Below are 17,199 nucleotides of genomic sequence, written 5' to 3' on the forward strand. Positions count from 1 at the left end.
AGGCTCGTCGCCTAAGCGGCTTTGCGGCCGTGAGTATCCGAGAAGGTCCCTCTGGAACTATTAGAGAGCCACACATTGGACGGGCTGGTCTAGTAAGTATTGGATATCAGAACTATACTATCACATACCGATAACCCTACCAGACTACCAGACCATTCGGTGCCCCTATTGCTAGCTATATCCTCAGTAACCTCAGAAGCTGGAAATCACCATGCCGGCACAAAAAGCCCCTGAACGACGCCAAACGTTCCCCGCGTCGTGGTATACAGAGCCGGCCTTTTACGAATTCGAACGCCGCGCCATCTTCTCGCAGTCATGGCTCTTGATCTCACATAAGCTCCGCTTTGGCGCGGCGGGCACCTACGTCCGCTACGAGGTGGCCGGCATTCCCTTCATGCTCATCAAAGACCGGCAGGGCGAGATCCGCGCGTTCCTGAATATCTGTCGACACCGGGCGTTTCCCCTGGTGCACCAGGACGAAGGCAAAGTCAGTATTCTGGCGTGTAAATACCACGGTATGCATCAAGCCCTGAGCTATGCTTTCATCCTGTGTGGAGAGAGAATGTGAGTGACTGAGTGGGTACTGACTACCAACAGGATGGTCCTACGGCCTGAATGGAAACCTGGCCAAAGCACCCCGATTCGACTCGGTCGAGGATTTCGACAAGAAGGAGTACTCGCTGTTCCAGGTCCATGTCCACGTCGACGTCCGGGGCTTCATCTGGGTGAACCTCGACGCGGCCGAGACCCCGACCGTGTCGTGGGAGGAGCAGTTTGGCGGCGTCGACACGCAGCCGCGCCTGTCCAATTTCGACATGGACGACTACGAGTATAACCACACGTGGGGCATGGAGGGCAAGTTCAACTGGAAGACGCTGATTGAGAACTATAACGAGGTATGAATTCTCGTCTTGTCCATTTCTCTACACCCGCCTATCGGCATTCCTGTGGCTAACTTCGCTTGAAAAGTGCTATCACTGTCCGACCGCGCATCCTGGTCTGGCGCCCTTCATTGCGCAGAAGCAGCTGGTCTACGGCTGTGAGCGGTACTACATCAAGCACATGGGCAACGCCGAGGAAGACCGCTCAGCGTTTGTCAGTCCGACATATATGTTTCCCAACTCTTCGGTGACCATGACGTGAGTCTGCCATCTCTCCCCCTTTTTTTCCTTTCACCATTCCCTCCAGTCCCCCCGAATCGTACCGCTAACGGTTGTCCCAGTCAAGAGTTCTTCTACATGATGCAAATCGTGCCCACATCCGCCACCACCTCGACCATGCGGTACGAGGTCTACCGCCGCAAGGGCATCGACCCGGCCAAGCTCGAAAAGGAACTCGACTTCTACAGCCAGGTCGAGGGCGAGGACAAGTGGCTCGCCAACGGCGCCCAGGGCAACCTCAACTCGGGCGCCTTCGTCACAGGCCCGCTCCACCCGGACCTCGAGGCCGGCGTGTCTTACACCGAGTCCATCATTCGCGAGATGCTCCTCAAGCACGCCGAGAGGGAGAAAGTCGCGGGCAAGCAGATCTGGCCCGCGAAGAGGTCCGCCAGTGGGTCGCAGTTGGAGGAGGACGAGGCGTTCTGCAAAGGGATCTGCGATGGTGCGGGAGGGGCGGATGCGGCGAAGCTGGCGTGGTAAGATCGCCTTTGTCCCGGTAGGGCATGAAAAGGCCGTGATGAAAGTGGTGGTCGTTCGTCGTTTTATGGGAGGGGATTGAACAGAGCCAGCATGCCAGGTTAGAATGCGAGTGATTAGATCACGTTGGAATCTTCGACAAACTCGGAGCAAGGGTAATGGAGAGAGTTGGGAAGATACAGTATCATCCACTCACTCATTCGAGGTAGACTCCCACACTACCTAGGTGTACATTGCAACAACATGGGTTCCCAACTCAACATGCTCGATTCCCTCTTTGGTTTCGCGTCGAAACTGTCCTGCCTCTGAATTACATGTGAGGATTGATACCCATCTTTGCTCTTAAATGAAGATCCCCTCGAGTTAATCGACCTAGTTCGTACCAGAAGCCGCCCTCTTTCTGGGTTGTACTACAACTATATATATACCTCGGGTGGTTTTCCTTTGTAACCCTCCAATTGCTCGAGCTTCTATTCTATTTCTATTCCAATGTGGCAGGAGACGCAGCCCTCTCGGATCAACCTCTACTCATTTCCGACCAGGCGCCTGGGCCAGGTAGGTAGGTAGGTATATACCTAGTTATCAATGCTATATGCTATGTATGTACGATTATCCATCGTCTCTTCGTCTTCGTTCAATGTTTTCTCCTCCTCGCCCTTAACTACGCCTTCTCAATCGCCGGCGTAACCGCTTCAAGCGCAACCGACTGCGCATTCTCCTTGGTGACTTTTGTCTCGCCATCGTACTTTTTGAGAAACTCGGTCGCCGCAGCGGCGTCGTCCTTGATGATCTTCGCAATCTTCTGCGAGCGGGGGATGAAGCGTGCCTTGAACGGCAAGGGCCGGTTGACTTGCATGTTATTGTATGCTTCAGGGTCGAGCTTGAGTTCCTTGCCCTGTTTTGTCTCGCATGTTAGTCTTTTGCTATTGTCACCCTTGGGAGTCACCTTCTTCGTGTCGAAGATGTTGGTAGAAGAACAGAAACTTACATCTTTGTCTAGCCCCGGTCTAATCTCAAACGCCCACAGCAGGCACGCGATGGTGAAGAACAGACTCTGCTGCGCCAGCGACTCGCCGCTGCAGACCCGCCGACCCCAGCCGAAGACATTATGTCCCTTTTTATTCGGGTACGGCCGTTCGAGGTCCCCAATGAAGCGCTCGGGTCGGAATTCCAGGGGTTCCGGATACTCGCGCGGGTTGCGGTTGATGGCGTAGAGATTGCCCAGGATGGGCGTCCCCTTGGGGATCCGGTAGCCCTGATACTCGTCGTCCTGGATCGGGCAGTGTTGGGGTCCGCCGAGCGGGAAGACGGGACGCCAGCGCAACGTCTCTTGGACGAGCGCGTAGATGAACTCCAGCTGGTTCTCGTCGGACCACGCCGGCGACCGGTCCTGACCGACCACGCGGTCCAGCTCGACGTGGGCTTTCGCTTGGACGTCTGGGAAGAGACACATGGCCAGGATGCACGAGAGGAGGGACGAGCTGGTCGTGTCGACGCCCGCGCCCATGAAGTTGCCCGTCAAATTGGCAATGTCGATGCGACCGAGCCCGTCCTCGCCCTCGCGGATCAGTCGCTTGGCAAAGTTGTCTTCGGGCTGTTTGGCGCCCTCTTCGCACAGCGCGTAGAAGTACTTGTTCGAGCTGGTCGCCAGCGTCTTCATCATGGCCGGCAGCGTGTTGAGGCAGTTGGGCATGTCGGCGAGGATGGGGATGGCTTCGGTCCAGCACCGGCCAGGCAGCGCGAGCGACGACGATCCCACAAACGCCTGTGCCACGCGGAGTACCGGGTCGTCATACGCTCTGATCCGCCGGCCCCAGGCGATCGTTGACACGACTGATACGGTGTATCGGTCCACCGCATCGACGAATGATTCGGGTCGCTCCAGGCAGTCGTTGACGAGGATCTTGGCTTCTTGACCTTGGAAAGGCTGGTAATTGTGCACGATCGACGCATTCGTCGCGGCGTGCTAGCAGAGGTTTGATGTTAACATTCCTGGGGTCATCCAATACTGGGCCACTGCTTCACTACTGCACTCATCAACCCGAGAGGGAGAGAGGACAGGGACGTACCGTCAACCGCCGATGCAGCCGCCATCGATCACCGTACGGCAACCCCGCCTGGTTCATATCATACAGCCCGAACAGCTTGCCCGTGACCGTCTTGTACGGGCGCGACGAGTAGATATTGGCGCGTCGGTCGTTGAGTTCCGAGATGGTCCAGGCGTCGTTGCACACGATCGTGGCCTTGCAGCCTTCCCAGTACGTGATGATGGGGCTGTTGTAGACCTTGGACCATTCTTCCAATTTACACCATTGCTTCTCCCGGGGCAGCTGGAAGAGGTTGCCAACCAGGGGCAAAGGGAATGGTCCGGGAGGAAGGCGGCGGCGGCGGATCAGCACGTCAACCCATTGGTAGAGGACGATGAGGATGCCGCTGAGCAGGGCGAGAGCAGGGGTGACGACCAAGACTGAGAACGGGGTCAGCAACATTGTGCGTAGCGATGGTGTGTCAGGTCCGAGGCGCTTGAATGGCTTTCTCACTGTCTTCCACACCCGTACGTCTCCCTCCCCTCACTATCTATCTATCTATCTACTCTAGGTGATACAGCCCTGAAGACAAGGGTCTGGCGGGGCGGGTGTTTCGTACCGAGCAAACCGGCGGGACTCTCCTTCCCAGTATTGACGCTTCGGGCGAAGATACGAGACTCGGCGAGAGCAAATCAGACTCGACCCAATTCCTGCTTTGGACGCACACGTCTGAGCCTCGGAGGCGCGGCAACGGCCATTCATTTTCCCTGTTCCTGTCTCGATGCGAACTGATGGGAGAGGTGTAGTGTGGTTGGGCAGATTTCAGTCTGGTCGGATCAGCATCACATCAGGTTGCCATCCATTGCTTATCCCTCCCCGCGGTCGCGCTAGAGCCGCCTATCATATGTATGTTGGATCTCGATAGTCCCATTATTGTACAACCCCCCGACCGAGGGAGATCAGGCGATGTCGGGTCGCCAGATTGACACTTGTGTGATCACGACACTTTACCAGAGATACATACACCCCGCCATGGACAAGGCTCAGGGTGGACAGGGGAACCTTGAGCCAGCTACGAGTAGTGATCAAGACCAGCAGCAGCCGCCATCGCAATCGGGGAACCTCGGCGGCGTCGAGGGGACCGACAACGCCATAAAATCCAGATCGTGCTTTGCGTGCAGGAGAAGAAAAGTCAAGTGCAACAAGAAACAGCCCTGCGAGAATTGTGTCAAGATGCAGATGCCGTGTAATTATCCGACCACGTCGAGAGGAAAGCTGCTGGCCTCGTCGCCGGAGCTGTTGAGGACGATACAGTCCCTCGCGCAAGCGGTGCATACACTAGAGCCTGCTCTCCGGCAGAGACAGATTGAGCCTGCGCCTCGACCCGTGTCACCTCGCCCAATCCAGCAGCCTGGGCCACAGGTTTCCCTTCCTCAGTCATCTTCCCAGCAGCGAATGCTCCCAGAGGCTCCCAGCCAGCTGCACACTCAGCCCGGGGTCGATGTTGGGAGAGAGTGGGTGTCTGCAACGAGAACACCCGACTCGGCTGGGGGCAGGCTGGTTCGTGATCAGGGTAAACTGACTTACGTCAAGGAGTCCCCGTGGAATGCCTTGAACTTGCGGGTATGTATGTGGGTGACAGATGTGCATGCTTCAGGGGGCTATATTGACGTAGATCAGCCGCCGGGAGCCTCTGTTTCGGAATCAGAGGACGAAGACGAAGACGCAGACGAAGAAGGAGGAGAAGAAGATTTTGTGTCCAAGGAAGAGGAGCCTCAGCCAGACTACAGCTTCTTTCTCGGCCTCGACCCGGGTCCTGACAACGCAAGCTCTCTCCAGCTTCCTCCAGAAGCGAGAATGCTTCTCTGGAGTATCTTCAAGGAAAACATCGACCCCATGACGAAGATTGTCCATGTCCCCACGCTCGAACCTAGACTGGTCGACGCGATGAGACAAGATCATCGACCTTCCGACAGCCTCGAAGCGCTCTGTTTTGCCATCTTCTTCGGATCCGTCACCAGTTTGTCAAACGAAGAATGCCAGTCCCTATTCTCCGAGGATCGGTCGACGCTCTGTTCGCGATTCCGCCTCGGTGTTGAGCGAGCACTGGCAAAGTGCAAGCTAGTCTCGACGGACGACCTCGAAGTCCTGCAGGCTTTCGTCTTATATCTGGTCTTATTACGAAACCACAGTGCCCAGCTATCGTGGAAGTTGACCGGCCTCGCTGCCCGACTGGGACAGTCGCTCGGTCTACACCGCTCTGGTGACTTTGGCCTGCCCTTGTTCCAGCTGGAGCTTCGACGGAGGCTATGGTGGCAGATTGCGATTCTCGAGGCACCGGCCTCTGAAGATTCTGCATCCGAATATACCTTGTGAGTAGCTGGCACAAATGCCAGTGAGAGGGTGTTTGCTGACTAGTGTTTCATCGCAAGACTCGAGGTCAGTAGCTTCGACGCACAACTCCCGCGGAATCTGGACGATAAAGACCTGTTCCCAGAGATGACGGACTACCCGGATCGGCAGGAAACATTCACAGACACGACTTTCATCCTCCTCCGGTGCGAGATCACCGACATCATGAGGACCATGTCCGATTCACGACGGTATCTTGTCGAGATGGGCAAACGACTCTGCGACATGTCTCTTCAGGAGAGACACATGTGGGTGCAATCATGCGAACAGCATTTATTCCTTCGGTACAGCCGGCTCTGTTCCCCCTCGAGTCCGTTACAATGGGTATGTGTGTATACAAGGCCTTTGGATACCTCTCGCTTCCTCCAGGCCAAGAGCAAGAAGGGAAAGGAAAAGCTAATATCTCTACCAGGCCACACAGCAACTCGTTTCGATTCTGACGCGCAAGCTGCGCCTCCACATCCAAGAGCCCCTGCAGAGACACACCACCCTGACCGAAACCGAGAGGGACAGACTATTCGAGGACGCCGTCGAGACTCTCGAGACGACGTTCAAGCTCCGCACCGACCCCCGGACCCAGAAATGGCACTGGTTCTTCCACTCCTTCAACCAGTGGGAGGCGCTGGCCTATGTCCTCTACTGCCTCTGTCTGCAGCCCCTGGGGAAAAAGGCCAAGCGCGGCTGGCGCGCCGTCGAGGAAATGGCCGTGCTCAGATGGAACCCCATGTCATCGGGGATTCACAGGGAGGCGCGCCAGTGGCGGCAGACCATGCGCATGATGGACCAAGCGAAGGCACAGAGGCGGAAAGCCCTGCAAGCCGCGAAGCGCAGACAGAGCGCGTCGGTGCCTTCCACAGGTTCAGGTTCGGCTTCGGCTGATGTGCGAGGTCCTCCTCCCAACAGCGTGGGAGGAGCGGTAGAGTCTGCGTCTGGCAGCCACGAAGGCGCAGGTGGGGAGATGCCGTATCCTGCTCTGTCTTTCCAGCAGGAACAACCACTCGACGATCCGGCAAGGATGTCTTTCAGTGACCACAACGCCCTTTTCTGGCTCGACCAGCACGAGACAGACGGGGACGCGGATCAAATGCCCGGCTTGGACTTTGGCGAAGACATCCCCGACTTTACCTCTGCGGACTTTAACATGGGAGGGTTTCCATGACTATTCATAGAGGCTGTCTCTGTCAACTAGTGCACATTATGGCGCTGGATTAAAGGAGAGTGTCTGATCAATCTCCTAATAGTTGGTTGAGCGAGTTCAGAATACCACAAGCACACAATATACACATGTCCTTAATCATTCCCAAAGCAATGAAAAGATTACCCACGGATTCTAGATCTAAGACCTGCGACTACATCTTGGATTGACCAAGCTTCTGGTGCCTGGCTCTACTGCCCTCCAGCCCAGCAAGCGACGACTCGTCGAGCCCTGGGATGATCATCTCAAACGTCTCCCGCACGACCGTGTAGTCGTAGTACCCGCACCTCGCGATCGGTAGCGTCTTTTTCGGATCCAGCTTCCCGTCCGTGAGGACCTCGTCCTTGATGTGCACGGCAACAACTTTACCCACAACCACATCGACCGTGCCCATGGGCGGGTTCCCAGGGAGGCGCAACGTCGTATGATAGACGCACTCGAACTTGACGGGGCTGTCTTTGACCATGGGCACCTTCTGGCCCGGCAGGACCTGACTCCATTCCTTGTCGAGATTGGCCCGCGCGAACTCGTCGACCCCGTACTGCACCTGCTCGGCGGAGACGTTGACGGCCTCGCGCAGGTCCCACGTCGCCAGGTTCCAGACGAACTTGCCCGTCTTCTCGGCGTTGCGCACCGTGTCTTTGCGTTCGAGGTTGGGCTTCTGGTTCGCCGAGAACATGACGTACGGGGGGTCGAAGGTCAGGTTGGTGAACTGCGAGTAGGGCGCCAGGTTGTGCACGCTTGGGTCGTCTGCCGATATGGTCGAGATCCATCCTATCGGTCGGGGGATCACGCAGGCTTTGAAGGGGTCGTGGGGGAGGTTGTGTGGTGATTTTCCGGGTTCGTAGAGCATGGTGAAGGTGTTTGTTTTCTCTCGTGCCGTCCTAGGTAGGGAAAGTCTTTCTGTGCTAGGTAGGTAGGACTAACTGGACTTCGGCTGTAGGGATGTGATTCACTCAATCCTTGTTGGGGGCTGGATCGTGAGCGACCGGATTGATGTTGCTTCAATGTCGATGGTCGTCGGTGCGCTAGAAGACCCCATTGTCCCTGATGCCAACCTGCAGCAGCAGAGACGAGGGTCCAATCTCCGTCGGGCACTGAACCCGACAGTCTCTCTCGCAAGCAGAAGAAAGCCATCTCCAGTGCAAAGTCGAGTGAGGCCTGGAACGTGGTACCCCGGACGCCCTGGACTTGGTATGGAGGCCTCGGCGAATATCGTCTTGTTTCCACATCGGCCGCAGCAGCCGAGAGCCTCGCACCAGACCGCCGACTGGTGTTACTCAGGACAATGGTAGTAACTGTGTTTATCAGAGCAAATGGTCTGTGCAATGGCCAGAACCAGCTCCAGTATCTACGAGATCTCTCCTCTCCTGTCTCTTTTTCCTGTGAACCTCCAATCTACAATCAAAAATGGGCGAAGAATTTCCGGGCCATTTGCTCAAGTTCCCCCAAAACGGGATCCCCGTCAACTTCGTCCCGGCCAAGGCTGGCGAGATCATCCATCTCGGTCCCATCACTTGTCGAGTGCTAGAAGATGGCTCACGTACCGGTATGTAAAGCAGGTAATGAACAACAAGGTGTTGGAATGCTGACACTGTATCCAAAAAGACAACCGCATCGGTGCCGCCGAATTCACTCTCCCCCCGGGAATGAAAGGTCCTCCGGCCCATTGGCACGAGATGCACGATGAAACCTTCTGGACCACCAAGGGGACAATCCGCTACCACATCCCCCGCGAGGACGGCACCGAGGAGACCATCGACGCCAAAGAAGGCGACTACGTCGTCGTGCCGATCCGGGCACCACATACATTCAGTAATCCCACGGACGGCGAGTCCAAGTTCTTCAACACGTACACGCCGGCGTTTTATATCAACTACTTCAAGTTGTTGGGCACCATGGTGAATGGAGATCGGCCCATCACCGCACAGGAGCACATTGACGCCATGGCGAATTATGCGACGTTGCCTATCCCTAAGCCGACAAAGTCATAAACGCTGTGGCGGTTTGTTCATGAAAGTGTCTGAAATGTATGCCAGGTTGAAAGTCATCTAGGAAGCACCATAGATGGACGATTGCCTTTAGTTAAACAGAGCACTTCTGTAACAAGAGCTGCGAAGTGCCAAAAGTAGCACAAGATGGGAGCTGCATGCAATGAATGGACCTCTAATAATGTATACAATCCGTAGAATAATTTCGTCTCGACACCTTGACTGCCTGGTTACCCCCTTTGAGGATTCGTCGGGCGAGAGCCCCGTAGCCCAGGAAGGCTTGCACCTTGTTAAATTGCACGAATACCACTTCTTTTTTACTTAGATCAACACTGCTCCCGAAGGGAGGATAGAGACGCTGACCACAATCTTTCAATCCCTCCTCCAGTGCTGATAGTTGAGGATGGGCCTGAGATCCAGCATTTTCAAACTCGCCAGAGGCACAACAGCTGTCGGCGCCACCTCGATCGGGTGCTTCTACCTCTTTACCAGAAAATGCCAGTGGCACGAGATCAACGACGCGTCCGATTCGATCATGACCTCGCGGTTCTTCGACAAATACAACCCGTGGCACAATCCCACCCTGATCGATGTCTGTGTCCGTCGCGTGCGCCTGTCGGACCTGCCCCCGGAGCTCGTTGGCGATATGCGGCAGGGAGGAACGAAACTCATTGAGAGGTTCTGTGGAAGCGTCTGGGGTGGATTCGGTGAGTCCGTCCCATAGTGTTCTTTCGGACAAGAATGAATATAACGGGTCGGGTATTGACCAAGGATGGGATGGATCCAGGCTTCACACCCCAAAGACTCCTCTGGGCAAAACTATTCCGCGGCCTGCCCGGACGTTCAACACAGCTGTGGGAGTCTGCAGATCTGTTGGCGAGCGACTATGAGATCGGCACCATCGTCACCGATCATCTCGAGGTCATCGCCAAAGGGCCGACGTCCATCTTGTTCCGCGCCGGCAAGTCGCAGGGCACCGCGGGAGAGTCTCTGCGCGACCACGACAGTCTTCTCGAAGTCGCCATCGACCCGGATTTTGACGCGGGTGTCGCCGATCTGAGTATCAAAACCGCCATGTATCAGGGTGCGAGCAAGGCGGCGACGACGGAAAAGCCGATGGAGAAAGTGCAGCGACTGCATATGTGGTATACGGAAATGTTGATGGAGAGTGCATTGTACTATCTACGCCGTTGAGCTATATACTACCTAATTGAGAGGGACAACTTCCCAACATGTTTATATTCCCAGCATCTGCATATCAATCACGAAGTCCGCCTAACAACCCCCCGAGTCTCCTGTATGAACTTGTGAGATCAAGTCGCAACCGACCAGATTCCACCCTCCGGCAAAGGCACAGCAACCTCGTCCAACGGCCCCGTCTTGCCAGCCCTGATCTCCTCGGCGACCTTGGGGAAATTCTCCTCGGCCCACACCTGGGGATCCCACGGCTTCAGCTTGGGGAATCGCTTTTTGGCCCATTCTTCGGGGTTGGCTTCGATTTCGTCCCAGGGGATATTCCGGAACGCGTCGCGGTTCATCTGGCCGCTCTTGTGCACGGCGTTGGATCGATGGTACCGGATCCTCTGCGCGGCTTCCAGCCCGAGCCGGACGTCGCCGTCCGCTTCGGCCAGGCAGTGGGCCACCGTGACGGCGTCTTCTAGGGCCTGCGACGCTCCCTGGCCCGCAGTGGGCAGGTTGGCATGGGCGGCGTCGCCGATGAGAATCGTCCGGCCCCCTTCGCTCGTCCACTTGGGGATCGCGGGGCGGTATACCAGTTTGAAATCGATCGTCTTGTGCAGCGGGGTGATGTCGAGGAGGGCCCGGGCGTCTTTGCCGGTGAAGGGCTTCATCCACTCAATCACCTCTTCCTTCTTTGCGATGTTGGACCACGATTCGTCCGAGTTGTCTTGTTCCTGGTCCGGGGATTGTCAGTAGTCAGTCAGTCATGTCGAAAGGAGGGGGAGATGGTCAAATACCGGATGAATGAGAACCCATGCGACGTCTTTGCCTCCGTTCCACTGAAACGCCATCAGGCTGAGATGCTCCCACATCCAGAACCGCACTGTGTCCTTGTCCTCGTAGAAGAAGTTCTGGAGGTCGGGGTGCTTCCGCGCCGCCTCGTCCGTCTTGAAGAAACTCCGAAACACGGCCCACGAGGTCCCGTCCTTGACGTCCGTGATGCCCAGCACCTGCTTGCGCGCGATGGACCGGGGCCCGTCCGCGGCGATGACACAGTCGCCCCAGAGCGTTTCCCCCGTGCTCAGGCGCACGCCGGCTCTGTCGGTTTCCTCCAGGTACTCGACCACGCCGACACCGACTCGGACGTCCTTGACCTGGCTCCGCGCGTACTCGGCGATGATGCTGTGGAGTTTGCCCCTGTGCCCGGCGTAGGTGACGTCGAACTCCTCCTCGGTCCGCGCCCAGGGCACGTCGACGATGTATTTCCCGTCGTACTTGTACAGCTCCATGGCGCGGATCTTGTTGCACCCCGTCTCGTGGATCTTTGCGCCCACGGCGCCGTTGGCCCAGCGCTTGATGACCCGGCCGCCGTTGGGGAAGAAGTCGAGGATATCTATGAGGGGGAGAATTTAGTTAGAGATATGTTTTCTTTACTCTCTTCGCCGACGGAATCAAAGGTATGCTACCGTACCGCCTTGACTGTTCGAGTCCGTGTACTTCTCCAGGATGGTGACGTCCATTCCGCGCTGGGCGCACTCGATGCCGGTAGCCAGCCCAGCGAAGCCGGCACCGACCACGAGCACCTTGAGGGGTGGTTTCTGAGCGATCATTTTGCTTGAGTACTGTCTGACTTGGAAGGCTGTTTGTGTAAAGCCCCTCGAAGCAAGGACAGATGCAGTGTGCAACAAGAATGCCGGGCTGTTATACAAGCATATACGAGGCACAGAAACACAGACCGTATCAGCCCACACGCGACAGCCGAGAAGTATATTCTTCCCTTGGGCTAGGTATCCAGGCCCAGACACACTCACTTACCTACCACGTTGCGTCTCAGTATCTGTCTCTCTACCCTGCACGGGTCGGAAAATCTCCCGAAGCGCACCCCCTTCACGCACCTCTGTCTGGAATCTAAAGTGGCAAGAGGGTGGCATGTGGGCTTCCTCTCGGTTATGCGGAGGCAAAGTGACGAGCTCGCATCATCTCGGACAAGCTGCGTATCTAACCACCGCTTCTCAAGGAGCGAATCATGGTCGTGCCAGACGGTCTAGAGTTGCACATGGGAATCCGCTGTCATGCGAGGAGTCGTACTGTGTGTAGCCTGAGCCATGGGGATTTGAAGACAATGCGCTCCCCGTGATGGATAGTAATGTGGAGTGGCGAAAGCCCAATGCTTTGTTTTAGCCTCTTACAGTAAATTGGAGTTCGGTGTACTTGTACTTGGAGTACTCTTGAGACTTAATAGGATTCCTGGCTTGGACTTTGTTTCGAATTATTGTCCTTGTCAGCAGCTCGATACTCTCGCCACATATCAGTGAGGGCATCAACTCCTGCAAGGGAAGCATTCTCTCAGGCTGTTCATACCATTGACCACCCGAGACTTCCATGCTAGCTACATAGATTTCAAAAAGACAATAGCCCTAAGCCTCGAGGCTTCACTCTTGTTGCTGCCGCAGCGTAGCCAGGGCGGCTCTCACATCGGCCTCGATGTCATATTCCCAAATCCAACGCATCCGGCTCGCAAGTAAATCTCGGATCTTTTCTACATCGTCTCCCTCGAGCTCAAAGTGCCACAAATGTCCAGACTCTCTACTCGAGGTCACCAGCCTCTGTGTCCTCTCTCGTCGTAGCGTATCAAAGGCTTGAAACGCCGACTCCAGCTGATTTCCGCTCCGGATATTCGCCACTAGACTCCCCAGCACATATGCGTCCTCCACCGCCATACCGGCGCCTGCGCCCTGAAAGGGCGTCGATGCGTGAGCTGCGTCGCCCATCAAGCATAGTCTTCCGCGCGTGTAGGTGTCGAGGCTGGGGTGGTCAAAGAGCGCCCAGATGTCCGACGGGCCCATCAGGTTGATTATGTCCTTGACTTGCGTGCCCCAATCTTTGAAATCTGCAAAGATCTGTTCCTTTGTGGCCGGTATTACCATTCTCTCGTGCCGCCATTCGTCCTGCGAGTGGAACGCGACAACGTTCATCATCTTCCCCTTCGCAACAGGGAACGTCAGGATGTGGCCATGATATCCCATGTAAGCTTGACAATTCTGCGCGAGCTCTTCGCCCAGCTTCTCCACTGCAAGGTGCATAGGGATCATGCCGCGATAGCAGTATTTCCCTGTAAAAGTCGGCAGGACCTTGGGACTATCCTCCCCCGCAAGGATCCGCCTCGTGCGACTCTTGATTCCATCGCAACCAATGACTGCGCTGTGCGTGGCTTCTGTGCCGTCTTCAAAGCGCAAGAGCACACCAGCAGGGCCTTTGTCCTCCAACGATGTCAGGATCTTCCCAAAGGTCCCGAAATTGGGCGGGAGCAGGTCAACGAGGATGTCGAGGAAGTGAGAGCGGTTGATCAAGCCACTGTGCGGTTCTGGCTCGTCGACCGTGCAGAGGAATTGGCTGGCTCGAACACCTCGCTGCCGAGACTCTTCAGTCTTGCCATCCATGCCGATGCGGAAGTCAAACCATGTATTCTTCTTTTCTGGCGACAAGTTGGACGTTGCCCGGGCTTGAAATCTCGAACCAAACTCCTTTGATATCAGGGACATGGCCCGCACTGCATTGGGCCCAAAGGCGACGCCGGCACCGATCTCCCCAAATGCTGGTGCTGCTTCGTAGAGGGTGACAGGTATGGAAGAGTGGCCAATGATGGACAAGGCGAGGCAAAGGCCAGCGATGCCCCCGCCCACGATGGCAATGTCGAAGTCTGGTTTGGTTGACATTTTCGACAAACGGCTTACCTGGAGGAAGATCCGGTTGTAGATTGGGGCTCTCTAGATGGAGAGTTTGGATACCACGCATCATTGTATGACCAACCATGAGGGGTTTAAGAGATGAGCACTACCGGGAAACTCGAGCAGAGGCCCGAAGAGCATGGGCCATCATGGGAGCACAGGTTGAACTGGGGCAACTCCACAGTCCTCCTGGAAACTGGGGTACTCCGCATCATTCTTGCAGTAACGGTGCCTGATACCTTTAGTCCGAGGGATTATGAGCTTTGGTCCTCATATGTGTGACAGATAGGCAGAAAGCTCAGCGGTTGAAGTCGTGAGCAGAGCGTCAACAGCGAGGAAGACCTTTCCATGGAGAGAGCTTTATTGATGGGTGGATGTATTGTTCGATATTGTCCAGCTCGCAACGATAGTGGGTTAACACACTTAGGACACTCCTAGTTGGAGCTGACCAGTCAGGCGTTCAACAAGCTTAGCTTCAGACCTGTAGAGGAGGCACCTGCCCGTGTCGCTGGCGGGGCGTGGCACCTTCCAATCCCCTGTGAGGTCCATGTCGAGCATGCCTCGACAGCATGTAGATGGCCCAGATTCTAGCCAGAGCTGCGTATCGGTCGGTGTATCTGGGACATCGGTGCCGATACCAGTTCGTCCGTGGTGGAGCCAGAAAGTCAGATATGCTCTGGTGTCTCGTATCCCAAGAAGTGATATGATTGGTGTCGGCCCCGAAAGGCGAATTCCCATCTTTGCCGAGACTCACCTTTGCATTCGTGATGCTGAGTATCTTGTCGGACCCTGCTCCGGGCCCAGCTCCAGCCTAGTTGTCCCTACCAGGCAACGAGTTGCATTGCCTTATTCGGCCATGAAGGGTTTTCTGATCGGACAGACAAGATGCGTGAGGTCTCAGGCTTTTCTTTACATTGTGTCCGCTGAAGGCGCTGGATGTGTGTTAGACGAAGCGGGTGGATAATTCTCTCGATCGTGATCGTCCAAGCAAAGATGTGGTCGCTGCTGGAGTCACCGCTTACAGGCAACATTCGGACAGGCCAGGTGGCGGTACTGGCTTCAATCTCGGTTCTGATTGTCATAGCTTTGTTCAATGCCCTGCTCGCCAAATGCACGGGAGCCCACAAGCTGCCTGACCTGCCGATCGCTTTGCAGGAAGAACTGCCGAATGAAAAGGATCGGATTGAGCGTTATGTCAATGATACGAGAGAGCTCTTGATCCACGGGTATCGAGTGGTATGGGGTGACCAAAATCTAAGAGAGAAGAAACGCTGACAGATGACTATTCAGTTCAAGGACCAAGTGTTTGGGATCAACACTACCGAAGGTGAGTAATGTGCTCCGAGGCCAGAGCGTGTGTGGCTAACGATATGTCCCAGGGACCAATATTGTTCTTCCCCTGAAGTATCTGGATGATCTGAAAGGCCAAAGGACTTTGACGTTCGCTGCTTTCCTCGAGGAACAGGTGAATCTCAACACCATCTTGGGACATACGGATCGTTGACATGTCTCTAGTTTACCCTAAAGGAATATACCAAACTAGGAAACCTTACAGAGGCACAGATCCAGGTCTACATCAGAGACTTCAATCCACTGCTGCGTACGTTGTCCTTCCTCCTTGACGAGACAATCACTCATAACTCTCCAGCACAATATGTCCCAACTATCCATCGCTGGATTTGTGAATATTTCCCCATCGGAGAATGTGAATGTGAGTAACTCCAACGCAGATATGAGATGTAAAGTACGTTGACCTAACCTGAGCTACAGCCTGGACTACTACCAAGCCCTATGTGCCCCTCAATCGACTGGTTTCGAGGATTTGCGCGAGAATGTTTCTCGGTGAGGCTGCTGCTCGGGACGATCGCTGGCTCGATGTCGCTGCCGTCTACATCAAAACTGTCGAACACTGGATCACCAACTTGAAGAAATGGCCAAAATCACTTCGTCCGCTGGTGTGGCGATTTGTCGACGGTCGAAGACAAGCATGGCAACAGTTCGAAGAGGGTAGAATGATCGTGTCGGAATCGCTGCGAAAGAAGAAGGCCAATGGAAACAAACCTCTGAACGATCCGCCATCGCTGATGGACTGCCTCACATCGGACCAATACTCCGACTCCATCAACGATACCGAGTACCACACTATTGCCCAGATGAATCTGTGCGTGGCGGCAATCCAAGCTCAGGCGGCAACCGTGATGCAGTGTTTGATCGACGCGTCCGGATATCCCGAATACATCCCCGAGCTCCGTGAAGAAATTGAGCAAACTCTGCAGTCATCCGGTGGCGTGTGGACGAAGCAGGCCCTGGACCGACTCTTGAAGCTCGACAGCTTTTTGAAAGAGACTCAACGTCTCAATTCACCTGACTTGAGTAAGTTGCCGCATCCAGAAAAGCACATGCTAGGAAAAGACTTGGAACTAATAAATGAAAGCATCCTACCAAAGACGAGTGATGCAACCACTCACCCTTTCAAACGGGATGCGCATCCCCAGGGGTGCCACGCTCGTCATTCCCACCGGAGCTATCAACATGGACGGCCAGTACTTTGAGTCTCCAGAACAATTCGACGGGTTCCGATTTTACAGAAAGCGATCGGAGAGTGAAGACAACGCAAAGAAACACCAATTGGTCACGGTGGGCAAGTACGATCTGGCCTGGGGCTACGGCCGACACGCCTGTCCGGGGAGATTCCTGGCCGATATTGTAATGAAGCTCATCATGATTGAGTTCTTGACGAGGTACGATGTCAAGTACCCGACCAGCAGGGCCCGGCCTGAGAACGTCATCTACGAAGGAATTGTAAGTGTTGCTGGGGACATGCATACCCTACCACGTCTTTCATTGTCCCTCTGAGCTGACGGTCAGTGTCCAGCTTGCCCCAGATCCGGAATGGGAGCTGTCGTTCAAAGACATGTGTTAGATCGATCGCGGGGGCCTGATGGTAGCCCTGGTTAGTATACGCATTTGGAGCTGCCGACGCACTACCAGTTGCAGAGTTCGGTGCTCGCCGTAGCATGAAAAAACACA

At 55.4% G+C, this 17,199-nt stretch overlaps 9 protein-coding genes across 9 annotated transcripts; 5 read left to right on the forward strand and 4 right to left on the reverse strand.

Annotated features, from left to right (window-relative positions):
- Positions 1-211: 211 nt before the first annotated feature.
- AYO20_09077 (hypothetical protein) lies at positions 212-1,640 on the forward strand (the record flags this gene model as incomplete). Its single annotated transcript, XM_022647349.1, has 4 exons — positions 212-515; positions 598-896; positions 970-1,139; positions 1,223-1,640. The coding sequence occupies 4 exons, from the start codon at positions 212-214 to the stop codon at positions 1,638-1,640; spliced, it is 1,191 nt and encodes a 396-aa protein (XP_022496713.1).
- A 658-nt stretch (positions 1,641-2,298) lies between these two features.
- On the reverse strand, positions 2,299-4,126 carry AYO20_09078 (hypothetical protein; the record flags this gene model as incomplete). Its single annotated transcript, XM_022647350.1, has 2 exons — positions 2,299-3,603; positions 3,707-4,126. The coding sequence occupies 2 exons, from the start codon at positions 4,124-4,126 to the stop codon at positions 2,299-2,301; spliced, it is 1,725 nt and encodes a 574-aa protein (XP_022496714.1).
- A 570-nt stretch (positions 4,127-4,696) lies between these two features.
- AYO20_09079 (hypothetical protein) lies at positions 4,697-7,235 on the forward strand (the record flags this gene model as incomplete). The annotated part of the gene is made up of 4 exons (XM_022647351.1): positions 4,697-5,287; positions 5,345-6,036; positions 6,097-6,400; positions 6,489-7,235. 4 exons carry the CDS (start codon positions 4,697-4,699, stop codon positions 7,233-7,235), a joined length of 2,334 nt encoding a protein of 777 aa, XP_022496715.1.
- A 190-nt stretch (positions 7,236-7,425) lies between these two features.
- On the reverse strand, positions 7,426-8,124 carry AYO20_09080 (hypothetical protein; the record flags this gene model as incomplete). The annotated part of the gene is made up of 1 exon (XM_022647352.1): positions 7,426-8,124. The coding sequence occupies one exon, from the start codon at positions 8,122-8,124 to the stop codon at positions 7,426-7,428; it is 699 nt and encodes a 232-aa protein (XP_022496716.1).
- Positions 8,125-8,681: 557 nt separating this feature from the next.
- AYO20_09081 (hypothetical protein) lies at positions 8,682-9,265 on the forward strand (the record flags this gene model as incomplete). The annotated part of the gene is made up of 2 exons (XM_022647353.1): positions 8,682-8,820; positions 8,880-9,265. The coding sequence occupies 2 exons, from the start codon at positions 8,682-8,684 to the stop codon at positions 9,263-9,265; spliced, it is 525 nt and encodes a 174-aa protein (XP_022496717.1).
- Positions 9,266-9,665: 400 nt separating this feature from the next.
- Positions 9,666-10,456, forward strand: AYO20_09082 (hypothetical protein; the record flags this gene model as incomplete). The annotated part of the gene is made up of 2 exons (XM_022647354.1): positions 9,666-9,969; positions 10,050-10,456. The coding sequence occupies 2 exons, from the start codon at positions 9,666-9,668 to the stop codon at positions 10,454-10,456; spliced, it is 711 nt and encodes a 236-aa protein (XP_022496718.1).
- A 119-nt stretch (positions 10,457-10,575) lies between these two features.
- Positions 10,576-12,051, reverse strand: AYO20_09083 (hypothetical protein; the record flags this gene model as incomplete). The annotated part of the gene is made up of 3 exons (XM_022647355.1): positions 10,576-11,175; positions 11,239-11,834; positions 11,913-12,051. 3 exons carry the CDS (start codon positions 12,049-12,051, stop codon positions 10,576-10,578), a joined length of 1,335 nt encoding a protein of 444 aa, XP_022496719.1.
- Positions 12,052-12,873: 822 nt separating this feature from the next.
- On the reverse strand, positions 12,874-14,157 carry AYO20_09084 (hypothetical protein; the record flags this gene model as incomplete). Its single annotated transcript, XM_022647356.1, has 1 exon — positions 12,874-14,157. One exon carries the CDS (start codon positions 14,155-14,157, stop codon positions 12,874-12,876), a length of 1,284 nt encoding a protein of 427 aa, XP_022496720.1.
- A 1,005-nt stretch (positions 14,158-15,162) lies between these two features.
- AYO20_09085 (hypothetical protein) lies at positions 15,163-17,025 on the forward strand (the record flags this gene model as incomplete). The annotated part of the gene is made up of 7 exons (XM_022647357.1): positions 15,163-15,405; positions 15,460-15,496; positions 15,549-15,634; positions 15,685-15,769; positions 15,818-15,880; positions 15,940-16,542; positions 16,604-17,025. 7 exons carry the CDS (start codon positions 15,163-15,165, stop codon positions 17,023-17,025), a joined length of 1,539 nt encoding a protein of 512 aa, XP_022496721.1.
- Between the last annotated feature and the right edge of the window lie 174 nt (positions 17,026-17,199).

Source organism: Fonsecaea nubica, assembly GCF_001646965.1.
Source record: "Fonsecaea nubica strain CBS 269.64 chromosome Unknown Scaff79, whole genome shotgun sequence".
Classification (NCBI taxonomy): domain Eukaryota; kingdom Fungi; phylum Ascomycota; class Eurotiomycetes; order Chaetothyriales; family Herpotrichiellaceae; genus Fonsecaea; species Fonsecaea nubica.